Source organism: Bufo gargarizans, chromosome 2 (genome assembly GCF_014858855.1).
Source record: "Bufo gargarizans isolate SCDJY-AF-19 chromosome 2, ASM1485885v1, whole genome shotgun sequence".
In the NCBI taxonomy this organism is placed as follows: domain Eukaryota; kingdom Metazoa; phylum Chordata; class Amphibia; order Anura; family Bufonidae; genus Bufo; species Bufo gargarizans.
In genome coordinates, this window is record NC_058081.1 from 567,011,384 (window position 1) to 567,026,571 (window position 15,188).

The 15,188-nt window shown below is 44.3% G+C and overlaps 1 protein-coding gene, 1 long non-coding RNA gene and 8 other non-coding genes across 10 annotated transcripts in view; 9 read left to right on the top strand and 1 right to left on the bottom strand.

The window, feature by feature from the left end:
- Positions 1-4,071: 4,071 nt before the first annotated feature.
- LOC122926719 lies at positions 4,072-9,417 on the top strand. Its single transcript, XR_006387702.1, has 9 exons — positions 4,072-4,123; positions 5,369-5,403; positions 5,598-5,661; positions 6,388-6,422; positions 6,617-6,680; positions 8,240-8,283; positions 8,492-8,563; positions 9,065-9,108; positions 9,286-9,417. It is a non-coding gene; the product is annotated as an uncharacterized LOC122926719 (long non-coding RNA).
- Positions 5,193-5,263, top strand: LOC122929853. The gene has a single exon (XR_006388068.1). It is a non-coding gene; the product is annotated as a small nucleolar RNA SNORD50 (small nucleolar RNA).
- On the top strand, positions 5,447-5,536 carry LOC122929846. Its single transcript, XR_006388061.1, has one exon. It is a non-coding gene; the product is annotated as a small nucleolar RNA SNORD35 (small nucleolar RNA).
- On the top strand, positions 6,225-6,294 carry LOC122929851. Its single transcript, XR_006388066.1, has one exon. It is a non-coding gene; the product is annotated as a small nucleolar RNA SNORD50 (small nucleolar RNA).
- Positions 6,466-6,555, top strand: LOC122929848. The gene has a single exon (XR_006388063.1). It is a non-coding gene; the product is annotated as a small nucleolar RNA SNORD35 (small nucleolar RNA).
- Positions 6,898-6,965, top strand: LOC122929852. The gene has a single exon (XR_006388067.1). It is a non-coding gene; the product is annotated as a small nucleolar RNA SNORD50 (small nucleolar RNA).
- On the top strand, positions 8,331-8,422 carry LOC122929847. Its single transcript, XR_006388062.1, has one exon. It is a non-coding gene; the product is annotated as a small nucleolar RNA SNORD35 (small nucleolar RNA).
- LOC122929854 lies at positions 8,929-8,996 on the top strand. The gene has a single exon (XR_006388069.1). It is a non-coding gene; the product is annotated as a small nucleolar RNA SNORD50 (small nucleolar RNA).
- On the top strand, positions 9,144-9,219 carry LOC122929845. Its single transcript, XR_006388060.1, has one exon. It is a non-coding gene; the product is annotated as a small nucleolar RNA SNORD34 (small nucleolar RNA).
- Positions 9,418-14,286: 4,869 nt separating the features above from the next.
- Positions 14,287-15,188, bottom strand: part of LOC122928638 (trans-1,2-dihydrobenzene-1,2-diol dehydrogenase-like) — a 32,719-nt gene continuing 31,817 nt past the window's right edge. Inside the window, exon 7 of the mRNA XM_044281677.1 lies at positions 14,287-14,607. Coding sequence (XP_044137612.1) covers positions 14,519-14,607 — 89 coding nt within the window. The 3' untranslated portion in view covers positions 14,287-14,518. The remainder of the gene's footprint in view (positions 14,608-15,188) is intronic.

A 15,188-nucleotide genomic window follows, 5' to 3' on the forward strand; every position in this document is an offset into this window, starting at 1 on the left:
TGAGGTGCTGGCAAACCCTGATTGGCAGTCCCCAACTTCAGCCGCACCTGTAGTTCCCCCCTTTCACCGCCCAGTCTGAAGTTCGGGTTGAGACAGCTCAGATCGGTTCGGCCCTGGGATTTTTTTGAGCTGTTCTTGCAGAGCTCTTGGACTTAGTTGTGGCAGAAACAAATTGGTATGCCACTCAATTTATATCCGCCAACCCGGGAAGCTTTTATGCCCAGCCTTTCCGGTGGAAACCAGTCCAAGTTTCCGAAATTAAAAATTTTCTGGGCCTTGTCCTCAACATGGGTCTAACCAAAAAGCATGAATTGCGGTCATATTGGTCCACGAACCCAATTCATCACATGCCCATGTTCTCTGCTGCTATGTCCAGGACACGATTTGAGACCATCCTGTGTTTCCTGCACTTTAGCGACAACACCACCTCCCGTCCCAGAGGCCACCCAGCTTTTGACCGGCTCCACAAAATTCGGCCCCTCATAGACCACTTCAACCAGAAATTTGCAGATTTGTATACCCCTGAGCAAAACATCTGCGTAGACGAGTCCCTAATACATTTTATCGGGCGCCTTGGCTTCAAACAATACATCCCAAGCAAGCGCGCCCGGTATGGGGTCAAATTGTATAAGCTCTGTGAAAGGGCCACAGGCTATACCCACAAATTTCAGATCTATGAGGGTAAAGATCAGATCCTGGAGCCGGTCGGTTGCCCTGACTACCTGGGGAGCAGTGGGAAGAGAGTCTGGGACTTGGTGTCACCCTTATTTGGCAAGGGGTACCATCTTTATGTGGACAATTTCTACACAAGTGTGGCCCTCTTCAGGCATTTGTTCCTAGAACAGATTGGCTGCGGTGGCACCGCGCGAACTAGTCGCGCGGGCTTCCCCCAACGGCTCGTTACCACCCGTCTTGCAAGGGGGAAGAGGGCTGCCTTGTGTAACCAAGAACTGCTCGCGGTGAAATGGAGAGACAAGCGTGACGTTTACATGCTCTCCTCCATTCACGCAGACACGAAAATACAAACAGAACGGGCAACCAGTGTCATTGAAAAGCCCCTCTCAGTCCACGACAATAACCTTCACATGGGAGGGGTGGACTTCAATGACCAGATGTTGGCTCCGTATTTAGTTTCCCCGACGCACCAGATGCTGGTATAAGAAGGTGTCTGTATATTTGATTCAATTGGCTGTATATAATAGTTTTGTTCTCTACAGTAAGGCTGGGAGAACAGGATCCTTCCTCAAATTTTAGGAAGAGATCATCGAGAACCTCCTGTATCCAGGAGGTTCCGTGGCCCCATCCACCAGTGTAGTTAGCCGTCTACACGAGCGACATTTCCCCAGTGTCATTGCTGGTACCTCAACCCAACCGTCACCCCGGAAAAGATGTTGTGTCTGTAGCAGGAGTGGAATAAGGCGTGAAACCCTAAGCAGTAGGGAAAAGGGAAGAGGCAACCAGCTTCTTCAGACCAGGAGGAAGTAAGCGTCTCCCTAGAGGCCTAGATAAAACACACAAAGGGAAATAATGGAGAGGACTTATCTTGAACAGAGCAGGAGCAGACAATCCACCACACATCAAGAGCTCCCAAGAAAAATCTTAACCCACACAGGCCACTGGGGGAAGGGATAAATAGCCTCACTAACAATGAAACCCAGTACACCTGAGGGAAGGTGGATCCAGCTCAAACCCAAATCAAAACAAACAGAGTCAGCCAGTCTGACAGACCTCCGCACATTCACAGGGCAAGGCGTGACAGGATAATACAGTCAGACTCATAACTATAGATGATAATATACAGTATATTAAGGCCTCTTTCACCCAAGCGTCACGGATTGGCACTGGATGCGTTCAGTGAACCTCACACCATTTTGCAAGCAAGTTCAGTCGGTTTTGTCTGCATTTGTGTTCAGTTGTTCAGTTTTTTCCGCGCGGGTGCAATGCGTTTTGATGCGTTTTTCACGCGTGTGATAAAAAAACTGAAGGTTTACAAACATCTCCTAGCAACCATCAGTGAAAAACGCATTGCGTCCGCACTTGCTTATGGATGCAATGCGCTTTACTGAAGCCCCATTCATTTCTATGAGGCCAGGGCTGCGTGAAAAGCAGAATAAAGAACATGCTGCGTTTTTCACGCTACGCAGAACTAGGGTTGGGCGATATACCGGTATCACGATATACAGCGGTATTAAAAAAACATTGATATGGTGATATCGCTGTTTCCTAATTACCGCTGTATTTTGTGACGTCATCAAAGCGGTCATGTGCGCTGAGCACTTCTAAACGTGCGTCCACCCGCCCCTGCACCTTGCATAGCGCTGAGTAACATTACTTCCTCTCGCTCCTGGCTCCTTCTTGCTCCGCCTCCCTTAGTCAAGTCTCCACCCACCATCTGACATCATCGTTGTCACCCACCAGTGCCGGCTCTATTGTATGTGGCGAACTCTGTGTGAGTACTGGTGTCTCTGGATAGACTTTTCCTGCGGCTGCCTCGCTAGTGTGCTCTGATGAGAAAATTACAAACGTATTACTTCCCGCAGCGGCCGCCCTTGGCTCTCCCTCCTCCTTGCTCCCATATTCAAATCTCTGCCCACCAACATCTGATGTCAGAAAAACGGAGCACACAAGCGAGGCAGCCGCGGGAAAAGTATATCGTAAAGTATTACTGTATGTATAGTGGCCTGTGGTTTTGCAGACCGCACATGGCCGGCCCTGTTATAGAAATGCTTATTCTTGTCCGGAATAGGATATAATCCATCTTTTTTGCGGGGCCGTAACTACAGATGCGGACTGCACACATCTTTTGCGGCCCCATTGAAATCAATGGGTCCGCACCAGTTCCGCAATTTTGCAGACCCATTCAAGCGGACTTGTGAATGGACCCTTATATATAAATATCTGCACTTCCTTCTTGTTCACTGTCTAGTGTGGCCAGTGCTATCACTTCTCCTGTACTCTGGCGTGCTGTATACCGAACAAGCCGCTGAGAGAGAAGCGCTCGCTACTGGTAATGCCGGGAGAAGCTCCTCCACTGTACATAGGGACAGTTACATACTATAACTGACCCTATATATACAGTAAAATAGTGTACACCCGACAGCATAATGGTAGATTTTTATAGTGCTGGTCATCACAAACACAATACCAAATGTGTATCCTTTTTTTTGGGGAGTTTTTCAATAACAAAGGGGTTAACAGGGGTATAATGTTTTTTTTTAGCTTGAAACTTTATTTTACTTTTGGCAGAGAGAAAGAGAAAGGGAAAATAAAAATACGTGCCGCCGTTATTTGTTGCCAGGGGCCTTTACTAACCTAATGGTGGCCCTGAAGGTTGTGTGCCAGTATCTACCCTCATGCTCATGTGCCACATTCATCTGCATGGATTAAACCTGCCACTGCTCTCCTTCATAACTCTAATTGGAAAAGTGCCAGAGGAGATTCATGAATCTCAATTACCCCATCCATATTTTCTGAAACAAAGTGACGAAACATGCAGTACATGGACTTCTATCTTTCAGTGGCAGAACACTAGCTTCAGTACATAAATACCAGTGCCCCAATATCCCTGACACGACTATACTGTAGTACATCTGCATGGAAAACTGCTACAGGAAAACCACACAAGGACCTGCTGCTTATATCCCCAAGAACTAAGGATCAGCAGCTGCCAGAGCTTCATAAATATGGCGGCTACTACCGACATGAACCACACACCTCTAGGGCAATGACTCGGACCTGCAGCAGAAGTACGCGGAACCTTACTAATTTAGTAAGTACTGAAATTGTCGGGGATGTGCTGTGAGGGATTGTACACAGCAGGGGGTGGTTCTGGATGCAGAGGGAAGGGGGTATATCTGGTTGTATGGGGGGGGGGGGGCGCACGCTGTGTATTATGGCGGTGTCTGTGTGTTGTTCCTCTAGTGTTTCTCCAGTAACGTCAGTTCCGAGGAACCGCCCACAGATTCCAATAATGGCCGCGCCAGTCCAGGCTTCACCCTATTACCGTAACGGGGCAAAGCCACGCCCACTTCCAGGTGATGAGCTCATTTCCGCTCAATGGGAGTTTTAAGGCGATTCGCGCCTAGGGGAGGTCCTCTTTGCTTGCAGCATGCTCCTGGGGAAGGTGAGGGGCGCTTCTGGTCCTGGGGGAAGGAGATGTGTTTGCGGGTTCTTCTTTATAGGCCTCCGTACAATGTAGCAGAGCCGGGTTTTCTGCGGTACGCTCCTGCTTAGGCGAAGGAGCTGCTACATTAGGAGTGCAGGCCTTTTGGCTGCGACTAGTGTAATTCCCTCCCTGCAGCTAGTGCTGAACGTGCCTGCTCCAAGGTTGGGGCTGAGTTAAATAGAATCTAAGTGGAGTGTTTTTATTGCTATGTTTTGGGGATCATGGGGAGAGGGTTGTCCCCCCCCCCTCCCCCTCACTTTGGGGGTGTATTCCTAGTATATCTCCCCCTACCCTCCACCAGTGTCTATTCATTATTATGGGAGTGTTGACAGCTTGCTTTGTGTGATCCCACTCATTTCTTCACTTTGTGGGCTCTGATCTAAAGAGAGCTGCTTGGGGCCCACACCTATCAGACATTGGGGGCAACACCCAGAAGTGAAAACTTATCAACATTAAGTGCCCCTTAAAGGGGTTGTCAGTATTTGGTTCTAAATCTTCCCACGTTACCTGCTCCCTGGCTCTTGTGTAACTGCCATCCTTATTGTGAACTGCAGTCGATGGCACATGGTGTGACTCCTTGTCTGACTGATGCACAGTAAAATGGTGGTCACAGGGAGCTGAAAAAGCTGTGCTTCTCTTCAGTCTGGATGGGTGTCTTAAAGGGGTTGTCTGGGAGTTTGTTTGACTTGCCTTCAGGATAGGACATCACCATCAGATTGTTGGGGGGCTGTCTCTAGTACCGTGGTCAGTCAGCTGCGGATTGGTTGTCAGTATGAGAATCTTTAAAATAAAGGTGTAGTCCATGATTCTCTTGTGGGGGAGTCTTCGGACTCTACAGACATAGCTTTAAAGTAAAGGTTTTGATTTAAACCACCCAAAGCTGGCATTTAGTGGCTGACTGCTTGACCTCTCCTTGGGTGGGTGCCATGATTAGACCCATATTTTGTGGTCTTGGTTATATTATAATGGAAGTCCAGAATGGCTCCCAGTGTAAAGGGACCATCGGTTTACTGCATTGAGTATACCTGAACTATGATGAGTCTATTCCGAACCTGACCTGTCTGATGACACTTTTACTATGGATCTGACTGCTGAGTTCATGGTGGTTCAGTCTGGTTAGAGGAGCTTCTCAGGACTAAACTGTTTGGCTTATATACATAATGATATCTATATCTATCTCTGTTATTTTTTTTTTTATTGTAGATGAAACCATGGCAGTACCACATGAATCATCTGAGGTAAGACTTCCAGCACTGCTCATTAAGTGAACAGATTATTAAATGCAAGTGATGTTTATTCTCACGATGGTCTTCCAAGCCTCATTGAAGAGGTTCTGACGACATTGCCTACTGGCTTTACTGATGCTCTACATGACACTGGAGGCAACATGGACACTATGTATCCCAGGTGTAACTGTAGCTTTATGTTGTAGGTTATATCTCAAGGTGTCCTGAGAAGATATAAAAGATGTCCTCACTGAGCTGGAACATTTTCAGGTATGAAGGAACTTGCAGTAGCTACTATCTTTAACCAGGCTTGGGGTTCAGTGCAATAATTAGACACTAACAATTTAAGTTAGTTTGCCGTGGTGTAGGAGTGTGGCTGTAGGTCCTATAGCCCAGTGTGTGGATCTTCCAGTGTTAACCTGGAGTGTGATAGGGCACCTAGATCACTGGACAGTGTGGTCAGTTTGCCTATTCACTTCCACTCAGTATTGGGGTGGCAATGCAGTGAGGAGCAGGAGCTCCACCCAATAGTATATAATAAAGTAGGAGCGCCTGTGTGCTCCTATCAACATCCCACATACCATCCTTGGTGGCAATACTACAGGAGTGATTTCCAAATAACGCCCCGTAGCTCACATTAGTGTGTTTGTAGTTCAGTTTCTCCCGTCATAAGCCTGAGTTTTAAATGCAGTATTTTCCGGTGTATAAGATTATTTTCAAAAGTCTGGTTGTCTTATAACCACCATGTGTTCCCATGGTCACAGGGAAGCTTGCCTGGGGGTTAGAATATACCATTTAATCTGAGTTTTCAGTTTACTGCATTGAATATACCTGAACTATGATGAGTCTATCCCGAACCTGACCTGTCTGATGACACTTTACTATGGATCTGACTGCTGAGTTCATGGTGGTTCAGTCTGGTTAGAGGGGCTTCTCAGGACTAAATGGTTTGTCTTATATACATAATCTTTAGATATATATTTTTTTTAATTGTAGATGAAACCATGGCAGTACCACATGAAGAATCTGAGGTAAGACTTCCAGCACTGCTCATTAAGTGAACAGAGTATTAAATGCAAGTGATGCTCATTCTCACGATGGTCTTCCAAGCCTCATTGAAGAGGTTCTGACGACATTGCCTACTGGCTTTACTGATGCTCTACATGACACTGGAGGCAACATGGACACTATGTATCCCAGGTGTAACTGTAGCTTTATGTTGTAGGTTGTATCTCAAGCTGTCCTGAGAAGATATAAAAGACGTCCTCACTGAGCTGGATCACTTTCAGGTATGAAGGAACTTGTAGTAGCTACTATCTTTAACCAGGGTGAAGAGCTGTTACAGATGACTGGTTCAAGTTGCTAGCGGGTCTGTCTTTACCCATGACATCAAGTATTATACTTGTGTTCCATACTGAGGCATTAATTAATCCTAGACCCATCATATTGGATCTTGTCACATTGGCTCCCGCTTGTACTCTAAGAACAATCAGTATAGCTTTTTTTGAACTATGATGAGTCTATCCCGAACCTGAACTGTGATGACAATGCTTTATGGATCTGACTGCTGAGTTCACCCAAGTCCTGTTTGTGCCTGCAGTAGTATCTGCCATGGGACTCAAGTATGGTTTATGGCTTATTTAAAGGGGTTTCTGTCATCAGAAAAATCATTTTGTAGCTGTATGACATTAGTGATGTGCTAATGTCAGCAGAACATAACTGTATTACTTGTATCTCCCTGTTGCCGTTCATGCTAAATAATGACTTTTATAATATGCAAATGAGCCTCTAGGTGCTAGTTAGGCATTGCTGCAGCACCTAGAGGCTCGGTCTTCTCACTGTTTGGCATGCCCTTGTAAAGGTGATATCTTCAGTCTCCTCCATGCCCTGAGCCTGCACCGTTTATTTTAGTATTGGGCGCAGTGAGGGAAGGACTCTCCTGCTGCCGTCCTTCACTCACTGTGCCTGCGCCTAATACTAAAATGGACAGCGAGGGATTTGTGGGGCATGGGGGAGATGGCATGTTAATCACCTTTACAAGGGCCTGTCAAAAGGTGAGAAGACAGAGCCTCTAGGTGCTGCAGCACCTAGGGGCTCATTTACATATTAGATATTATTTAGTGTGAACGGTGGCAGGGAGATATAATTATGTTCTGCTGACATTAGGGCATCGCTAACATCATCCAGCTACAGAACGATTTTTCTGATAAACCCTTTAACGGGTTAACAAACTTTGAACTATGAAGGGGCTTTCCTGTTTCTAACAAATTCATAAAGTGCATGGGATCTGTACTGTAAACACTTGAGGGGGTTGAATGCTCCGAGTAGTTTCTGCCCTTTTTCAAAAGTATACTAGGGTGAGGTTTATTTCCCCCCCCCCCCCAGCCAATTTTTCTAATTTTTTTCCTCAACTTTTGTATCAGTTTTTAGGTGCACAGTTATGTATGTAAAACATATTGGTTAACTTTTTTTTGCCTTCTGCTGTTGCACTGTTCTGGAGTGCAACTCCACAAGTCTATAGAAAAAACCTTCAATTTAGTATTGTAGAAAGGTGAATTGATCAAATTCAATTACCCAGCCCTAGCTAACTTCTAGGTTAGGTTAACACAACTTGCTGCATATTGGACAGATTTAATCTTTTATTTTTTTGGCATGGGAAAGGGTAAAGTCTGCAGAAACGTGCCAGTTTCTGCCATGTGTAAATGAGAATTGCCAAACCCCTTTACTTCATCACTAGTACTGTAGACGTGCCATGCAAAAATCAGCAACAGCTAGTTGGCTATGTGTGAATCTCTCTCTCCCCCCCCATGTGACATCACCAGTCTAATCTTCTATATATCTTCTGTAGGTCCATGGAGATGTTGTGGATTAAAGACATGTGAAATGACAAAGGTAATTCTGTTCTACCTGTTTTAGGTTAATGAGGTGGAACTGTGCATTGCAAATGATGTTTTACTCACGATGGTCTTCCAAGTCTCACTGGTGAAGAGGCTCTGACGATAGTGCCAGATGGCTTTGCTGATGTCTATGCTATAGCTTAGTAGATATTTTGAGAAAAAATAGTTGAATAGTTATTGACTTCTGACTTTTTTTATTTTAGGTCCTGGGGATCATAAAATCCTTGTCTGAACCAGGCTTGTTTGGCAGATGAGGCTGCTGGTCTCCTTATCAGGTATGCCATGGTGTAAATGTCCCTTGTAGGGGATGGGTGTTGGTGGGCCACTGTATGCTAGTTTGTAAGATGCATCCTTGTCCAATTTATAAGGGTTGACATATCTGAAACCTTTCTGACAGTTTTAAGACCTATAGGAGTAAAGATTTCAGGTCAGAAGGCAAGTCTAGTTTGACCGACTTGGACCATAATAAGTCTTGTCCTGTCAGTGAGCCAATGTTCCTCACATGGTACAAGCGCAATTTCTTTTGCCAATAAACATCTGTGTAGGCTCCACTCCTGGTTTTGTCTTAATCACTGAAGGTAAACTTTGTATGAACAGTCAAACTCTGCCGCTGTGGCTTTCTATACTTGGCCATATGGCAGAACCATGATGAGTCTATCCCAAACCTGAGTGTATGATGACACTACTTATGGATCTGACTGCTGAGTTCTGTGTACAGAATATGCCTAAACTTCCTAATTGTGAATTGAGCTCACTGGTGTCTGTCCTCCTTACAGGGTCTCCTAGGATTGTGGAGAGTTTGAGTCTTTGCTTCTATCAGGTAAATTACTGCATTTGCCCACAAACTTGTGTATAATCTGTCAATGATGCTTTGTATTTTACCTACATTGTTTGAATGCCTGTGAGAACATTCTTGTACACTGAGACAGATTAAGTCATCTGTTGGTGCTGTCCTGCCACTGGTAGAATACTAATACACAATTATTTCTTCTTCCAGGGCTTTGAATTGAAGTGAATGGATTTTGGTTCAAGCAACAAGGACTTTGCCACATGGATAACGTAGCAGATGTCTTGAATGTAGTACTTGCATTTCTGATATGAATGAACCTAATAAAAGCATTTAAAGTCAGCTGTGACTTGTGGTTTTTCTTTAAGGGCCCATTCAGATGGCATATTCAGGTTTTTGGTGCAGATTCTAGGTTGAAAAAAAAGTTTTTGGTGACTAAGCCAAGACTTCCCATTGAACAATGGAAGGTGGATTCAGTGTTTATGGCTTTTAAGGGTGGGATCAATGCAAACCTTTGCTGTCCAGAGACTGAACATGCCTCCTAAAGGTGAGCAAATCTGTAGAATACAATAGGAAGAAACCACCATTCTCATATTAAAGAGGACCTTTCACTAGAATAAATGTGAACTATGTATACAGACATGGGGAGCGGCACCCAGGGATCTCCCTGCACTTACTATTATCCCTGGGTGTTCAACCAGATTTCTGCCGTATGGAGTGTCCCTGAGATGGGACGATTTGCCAACCGGACAAACTAAGGTGGGGGTTTCTTTTCTTTCGTGAAAGGAGCAGCCAAAGGCTGTAGATGCATTGGCTCAGTACTGGAGACGGTCTTTATGCCTCAACCCCACCCCCCAAAGCTGTTGCCAAGAGTCCTTAAAAGAACAGGGAAGATTGTGCTACAGTCAGCGGTGGTTCCCTTTTGGCCAAGGAGGGTTTGGTTCTGCAGAATGTAGATGGTCACCCTTAGGTTTTCAAAGTATTCAGGGTCAAATACTTCCCCCAGAAGTAAAGTCTGCACCTGCCTATTGAGAGGGAAATTTTAAAAAATGCTCTCCAAAGGTTGACTACTCTGTTGGCAAGTCTTAAAGGGGTTGTCTGAGTTATGAAAAAAAGCAATATATAGCTAAGCAAGTTTTATGCAAAAAAATGTCCTAATTCTGGCCCTATGTTTACATGCAATAAAAACAATCTGTCCCTCCCCCTGCTCTAAGGGAGTGGATACAAGAGTTTCCCTGAGTGACATGTCTGCATGCTGAGAGACTCTGCAGCATGTTGTATGTGTAGAACTTCAAGTCCCAGCTGTATGACACTGCTAATACACAGGATATTCCCCCTACCTTGTGCAATGCTCTCTAGTCATTCAGCTCCTGTGCTCAGAATTGTCTGCTGCAGATATCCAGTGTGCAGCTGAAGGAGTTAAGAATCCTAGGAGAGGGCAGACGGCAGTGAAGGTGGGCATGGCCAGCACAGTGACATCTGTTTACAGGCGAACATTATCAGAGCAGGGAGAGAAGCTGTGATCCCCACACGACCCCCCCCCCCCCCCCCATATTGCTGATCGCTACAAACCACAGGTCAATTCAGACCTGCAGTTTGTAGCGCTTATGCGTGCCCACAAGGATCAGAGACATCAAAGTGCCTATTTCAATGTTAACCAACCAACCCTCCCCCTGCAGCAGCCCTCTGTTTTTGTGCGGGCGAGTGCGCGATCTTCCACCCGTCCCTGTTTATTCTCAGGATGACCGAGCGGTTGAATCTGTCAGCTCATTGCTGACACTGATTCAAACAGCTGACATCTGTGCAGTGTCAGCTGTTGTAACCCCTTTCATGCTGCTGTCCATAGGGACCACAGTATTGAAGAGGGAGCTCCCAAAAAGGTAGTAAGTGATCAAAAAAGTCATATGTACGCCAAAATAATACAATTCAAAACATTGTCTCATCTTGTAAAAAATGAGCCCCTACATGAGACAATGGCCCTAAAAATAAAAACCTATGGCTTTTAGACTATAGAGACACTAAAAAAAAGTTTTGGGGGTTTCAAAAATATGGTGTAAAACACCTTAATAAATAAAGCACATATTGGGTATTGCTGTGTGTGTAATAACCTGCTCTATAAAAATATCACATGATCTAACCCCTCAGGTGAACTTAAAAAAAAGACATAATTGTCACCTTACTCACAAAAAGGTATATGCATCCCAAAATCATACCATTAGTCATCTCGTCCTGCAAAAATTGAGACCCTAACTAAGACAATCGCCCCAAAAATAAACTATGGCTCTCAGACTATGAAGACACTAAAATATTTTTTTGTTTAAAAAATATTGTGTAAAACTTAAATACATTTAAAAAAGTAAACTTATTAGGTTTCCCTGCGTCCGTAACAACCTGCTCTATAAAAATAGCACATGATCTAATCTGTCAGATGAACGTTGTAAAATATTTTTGGGCAAATTTTCCATTTGAATCAATTTTTCCCGTAACAAAGCAAGGGTTAACAGCCAAACAAAACTCAATATTTATTGCCCTGATGCTTTAGTTTACAGAAACACCCCATATGTGGTCGTAAACTGCTGTACGGTCACACGGCAGGGTGCAGAAGGAAAGGAATGCCATATGGATTTTGGAAGGCAGTTTTTGCTAGACTTGTTTTTTGACCATGTCCCATTTGAAGCCCCCCTGATGCACCCCTAGAGTAGAAACGCCAAAAAGTGACCCTATTTAAGAAACTACACCCCTCAAGGTATTCAAAACTGATTTTACTAACTTTGTTAACCCTTTAAGTGTTCCACAAGAGTCAATGGAAAATGGAGATGAAATTTCAGAATTTCTATTTTTGTTACTTTGCTCCACAAAAAGTGTAATATAGAGCAACCAAAAATCATATGTACCCTAAGGCCCCATGCACACGGCCGTGTGCGGGCCGTGGAACCGCGGCCTGGATCCCTTCCTGTGAGCTGGAGCGCACGGCGTCACTGGTTGCTATGACGCCGTGCGCTCCCTGCTGCCGGCACAGTACAGTAATACACTGGTATAGATCGTACCAGTGTATTACTGTACTGTGCCGGCAGCAGGGAGCGCACGGCGTCATAGCAACCAGTGACGCCGTGCGCTCCAGCTCACAGGAAGGGATCCAGGCCGCGGTTCCACGGCCCGCACACGGCCGTGAACAACGGCCGTGTGCATGGGGCCTAAGAGTACCAAAAAAACTGATACCTTATCCCGTAGTTTCCAAAATGGGGTCCAAAAGTGACACCATTCTAGAAACTACACCCCTCAAGGTATTCAAAACTGAATTTACAAACATTAACCCTTTAGGTGTTCCCCAAACCGACCTGACATGGAACACCAGACATAAACCACACCAAACATAACAGGTGAGGAGGGGAAAGGAGACGAAGGGAGACAAACAATGTCCAACTAGGATGCCCTCACACAGGTAACATGACACATCCAGAAAGGAGCAGAGCTCCTACACATATACAGGCAAACAACCAGCTGACCTTCAGACTCACAACACAGTATAAGAAGAGCCAGAGGCCACACCCAGCTCCATCAAGCACACATCTTAACCCCGAACACACCAGGATGGAAAGGGATACACAACTTAAAGGGGAAGTGTCAAAACATGCAAAACAACATTTTGCCATCAGCAACAAGCATGCACGGCAAAGGTGTCATGGTCCACAACACCAGACCATGACACAGCCGTGACAGTAGGTTTTTCAGCAGTTTGTGATATGTTAACTTCCTTGATACAGCAATGCCCTGGGGTGTCATTGCCAAAGCACATTTTAATCTATCTGCCCATCCATTGGCAACTAAACATTGTGCTTTCACAAATTATATTGCAAAATTTTACTTGCTGATGTCCACCTACAAATTTGGTTATATAATGGTCAATACAAAGAACGGTCTTGTGATTTTTGCTAAAAGGATCAGAAGACATTCTTTATCGGTGGAGAAAAGGAGATTTAGACATCCGTACAGGAAAGTCTTTAGTTACAATACATTCAGACAAATAAATGGCTGTGATGGCCAGTTTCACAACTAATTAGTCAGCCAGCGAATAGCAGCCGTCAGAAAAACAGGACATCCTATTTTTGGGTGTTTTCACCAGTCTTAAAGGGGTTGTCTAACTTCAGTAAGTGGCATTTATCATGTACAGAAAGTTAATACAAGGCACTTACTAATATACTGTTATTATCCATATTGCTTCTTTTGCTGGCTGGATTCATTTTTCCATCACATTATGCACTGCTCGTTTCCATGGTTACAGACCACCCTACATTCCATCAGTGGTGGTCGTGCTTGCACAATATAGGAGAAAGCACTAGACTATGTGCACTCCCATGGTCCCAGCCACCAGAGAGGCTGACACTTTTTCCTATATTGTGCAAGCACTACCACCACTGATGGATTGCAGGGTGGTCTGTAACCATGGAAACGAGCAGAGTATAATGTGATGGAAAAATTAATCCAGCCAGCAAAGGAAGCAATATGGATAACAACAATACATTAGGAAGTGCCTGGTATTAACTTTCTCTACATGATAAATAACACTTACTGAAGTGAGACAACCCCTTTTACAGCCTTTCAGAGGTTAAGATTAAAAAAACTAAATCACCACCACTTGCAAGCAAGGGAGCACTTGCTCTTCATTGGAGCCACAGGACCTGATGGTCCCAGTTTATGATGCAGAGTCAGGTCATGCTGCCAACAGTGTGAAGCGAGTGTTCCCATGGCTGCCTGTGGAGTGTTTTTTTTTTCCTGGTACTATCATGGATATTGGGGTCTGAGAACTCTCCTGATTGATTCTCCCCCTGCTCTCTTGTTGGTCCAGCATTGGTATTTTGGCTGCAACATTCACAAGTCTTGTGATATGTCATCTCTAGACCAGAGAAATACGAAGCAGTGGGCATCTATGAGGCGAGTACTGAGGTTTTTTTTACACAGTCCCCTCCACATTATAGAACTTTTTTTTGTCTCAAAGAGAATCCCTGTAAATTGAACATATCTATGTAGTTAAAGGGATGGTGAATAGTTCAGTCTATGTGTCAGTAAGACCTTAGAGGGATGAAGACCATTTGAGTAACTAGATGACAGGCAAAACAGCCTCTCAAGAGGTATTATCATCATAGCAATGGATATCAGACTGTCCTAAATGCAGATGTATGGTGCAAAGCATACAAGAGACTGCAATTAATACACAGTTATTACCCACAGGACTCAGAAGCATGGTTGACTTCATTGGTGACTGGAGGTAAACTTTATTCATATGTTTTCCATGAATTAGTCTTTAGTTTTTTCAGCATCTTGTATGTTTGAGAAAGCTTTACCTATATTGATGGTCACATTTGTCAAAGTAGTGTTTGGTATCTTCTGAAAAGAACATGTCTTGATGCATTTAAGACTGGCCAGTCTTTCATTCTTTCATCTTCTAGAGACCAAGCTGAATGTGGACCTCCTCTATGATGCTGGCCAACAGCTCACTCTCAGCTAAGCTCATTATTGGGCTTTCTTTCAAACCTGAAATAAACCATAGACCAGAAACACATTTATGTGGTTCTAACAAGCTTTCTAAGCAGCACAGTGGTTTGCCTTGCATCACTGGGGTCCTAAGTTCAAACTTTTATTCTGATGGCGTCCCCTAAAATGATGAACATTGGCTTCTACCTCATGAGGGTTTTTTGCCCTCCTCTGGATTAACTTTGCAGGATAACAGACTGAACTGGATGGACAGATGTCTTTTCAGGCTTACAAACTGCGGGGGAGATTTATCAAAACTGGTGTAAAGGAAAACTGACTTAGTTGCAACCAATCATAGTCCACCTTTCATTTTTCAGGGCTACTTTGGAAAATAAAAGGTGGAGCCTCATTGGTTGCTATGGGTAACTAAACTAGTTTTCTATTACACCAGGTTTGATACATCTCCCCCATGTTACTATTACCTAATGTTGCTCCTAATTTGTAAATGGTTCACATGGATGGAGCCATCTGCTGTACCAAATTCATATATTTAGAGCCAAGGTTGGGCATTTGCATGGAGCTCTTATAATAGCTCTTATCTTATTATTTTTTGTTTTTGTTGTTTCACTGTACATACCCTC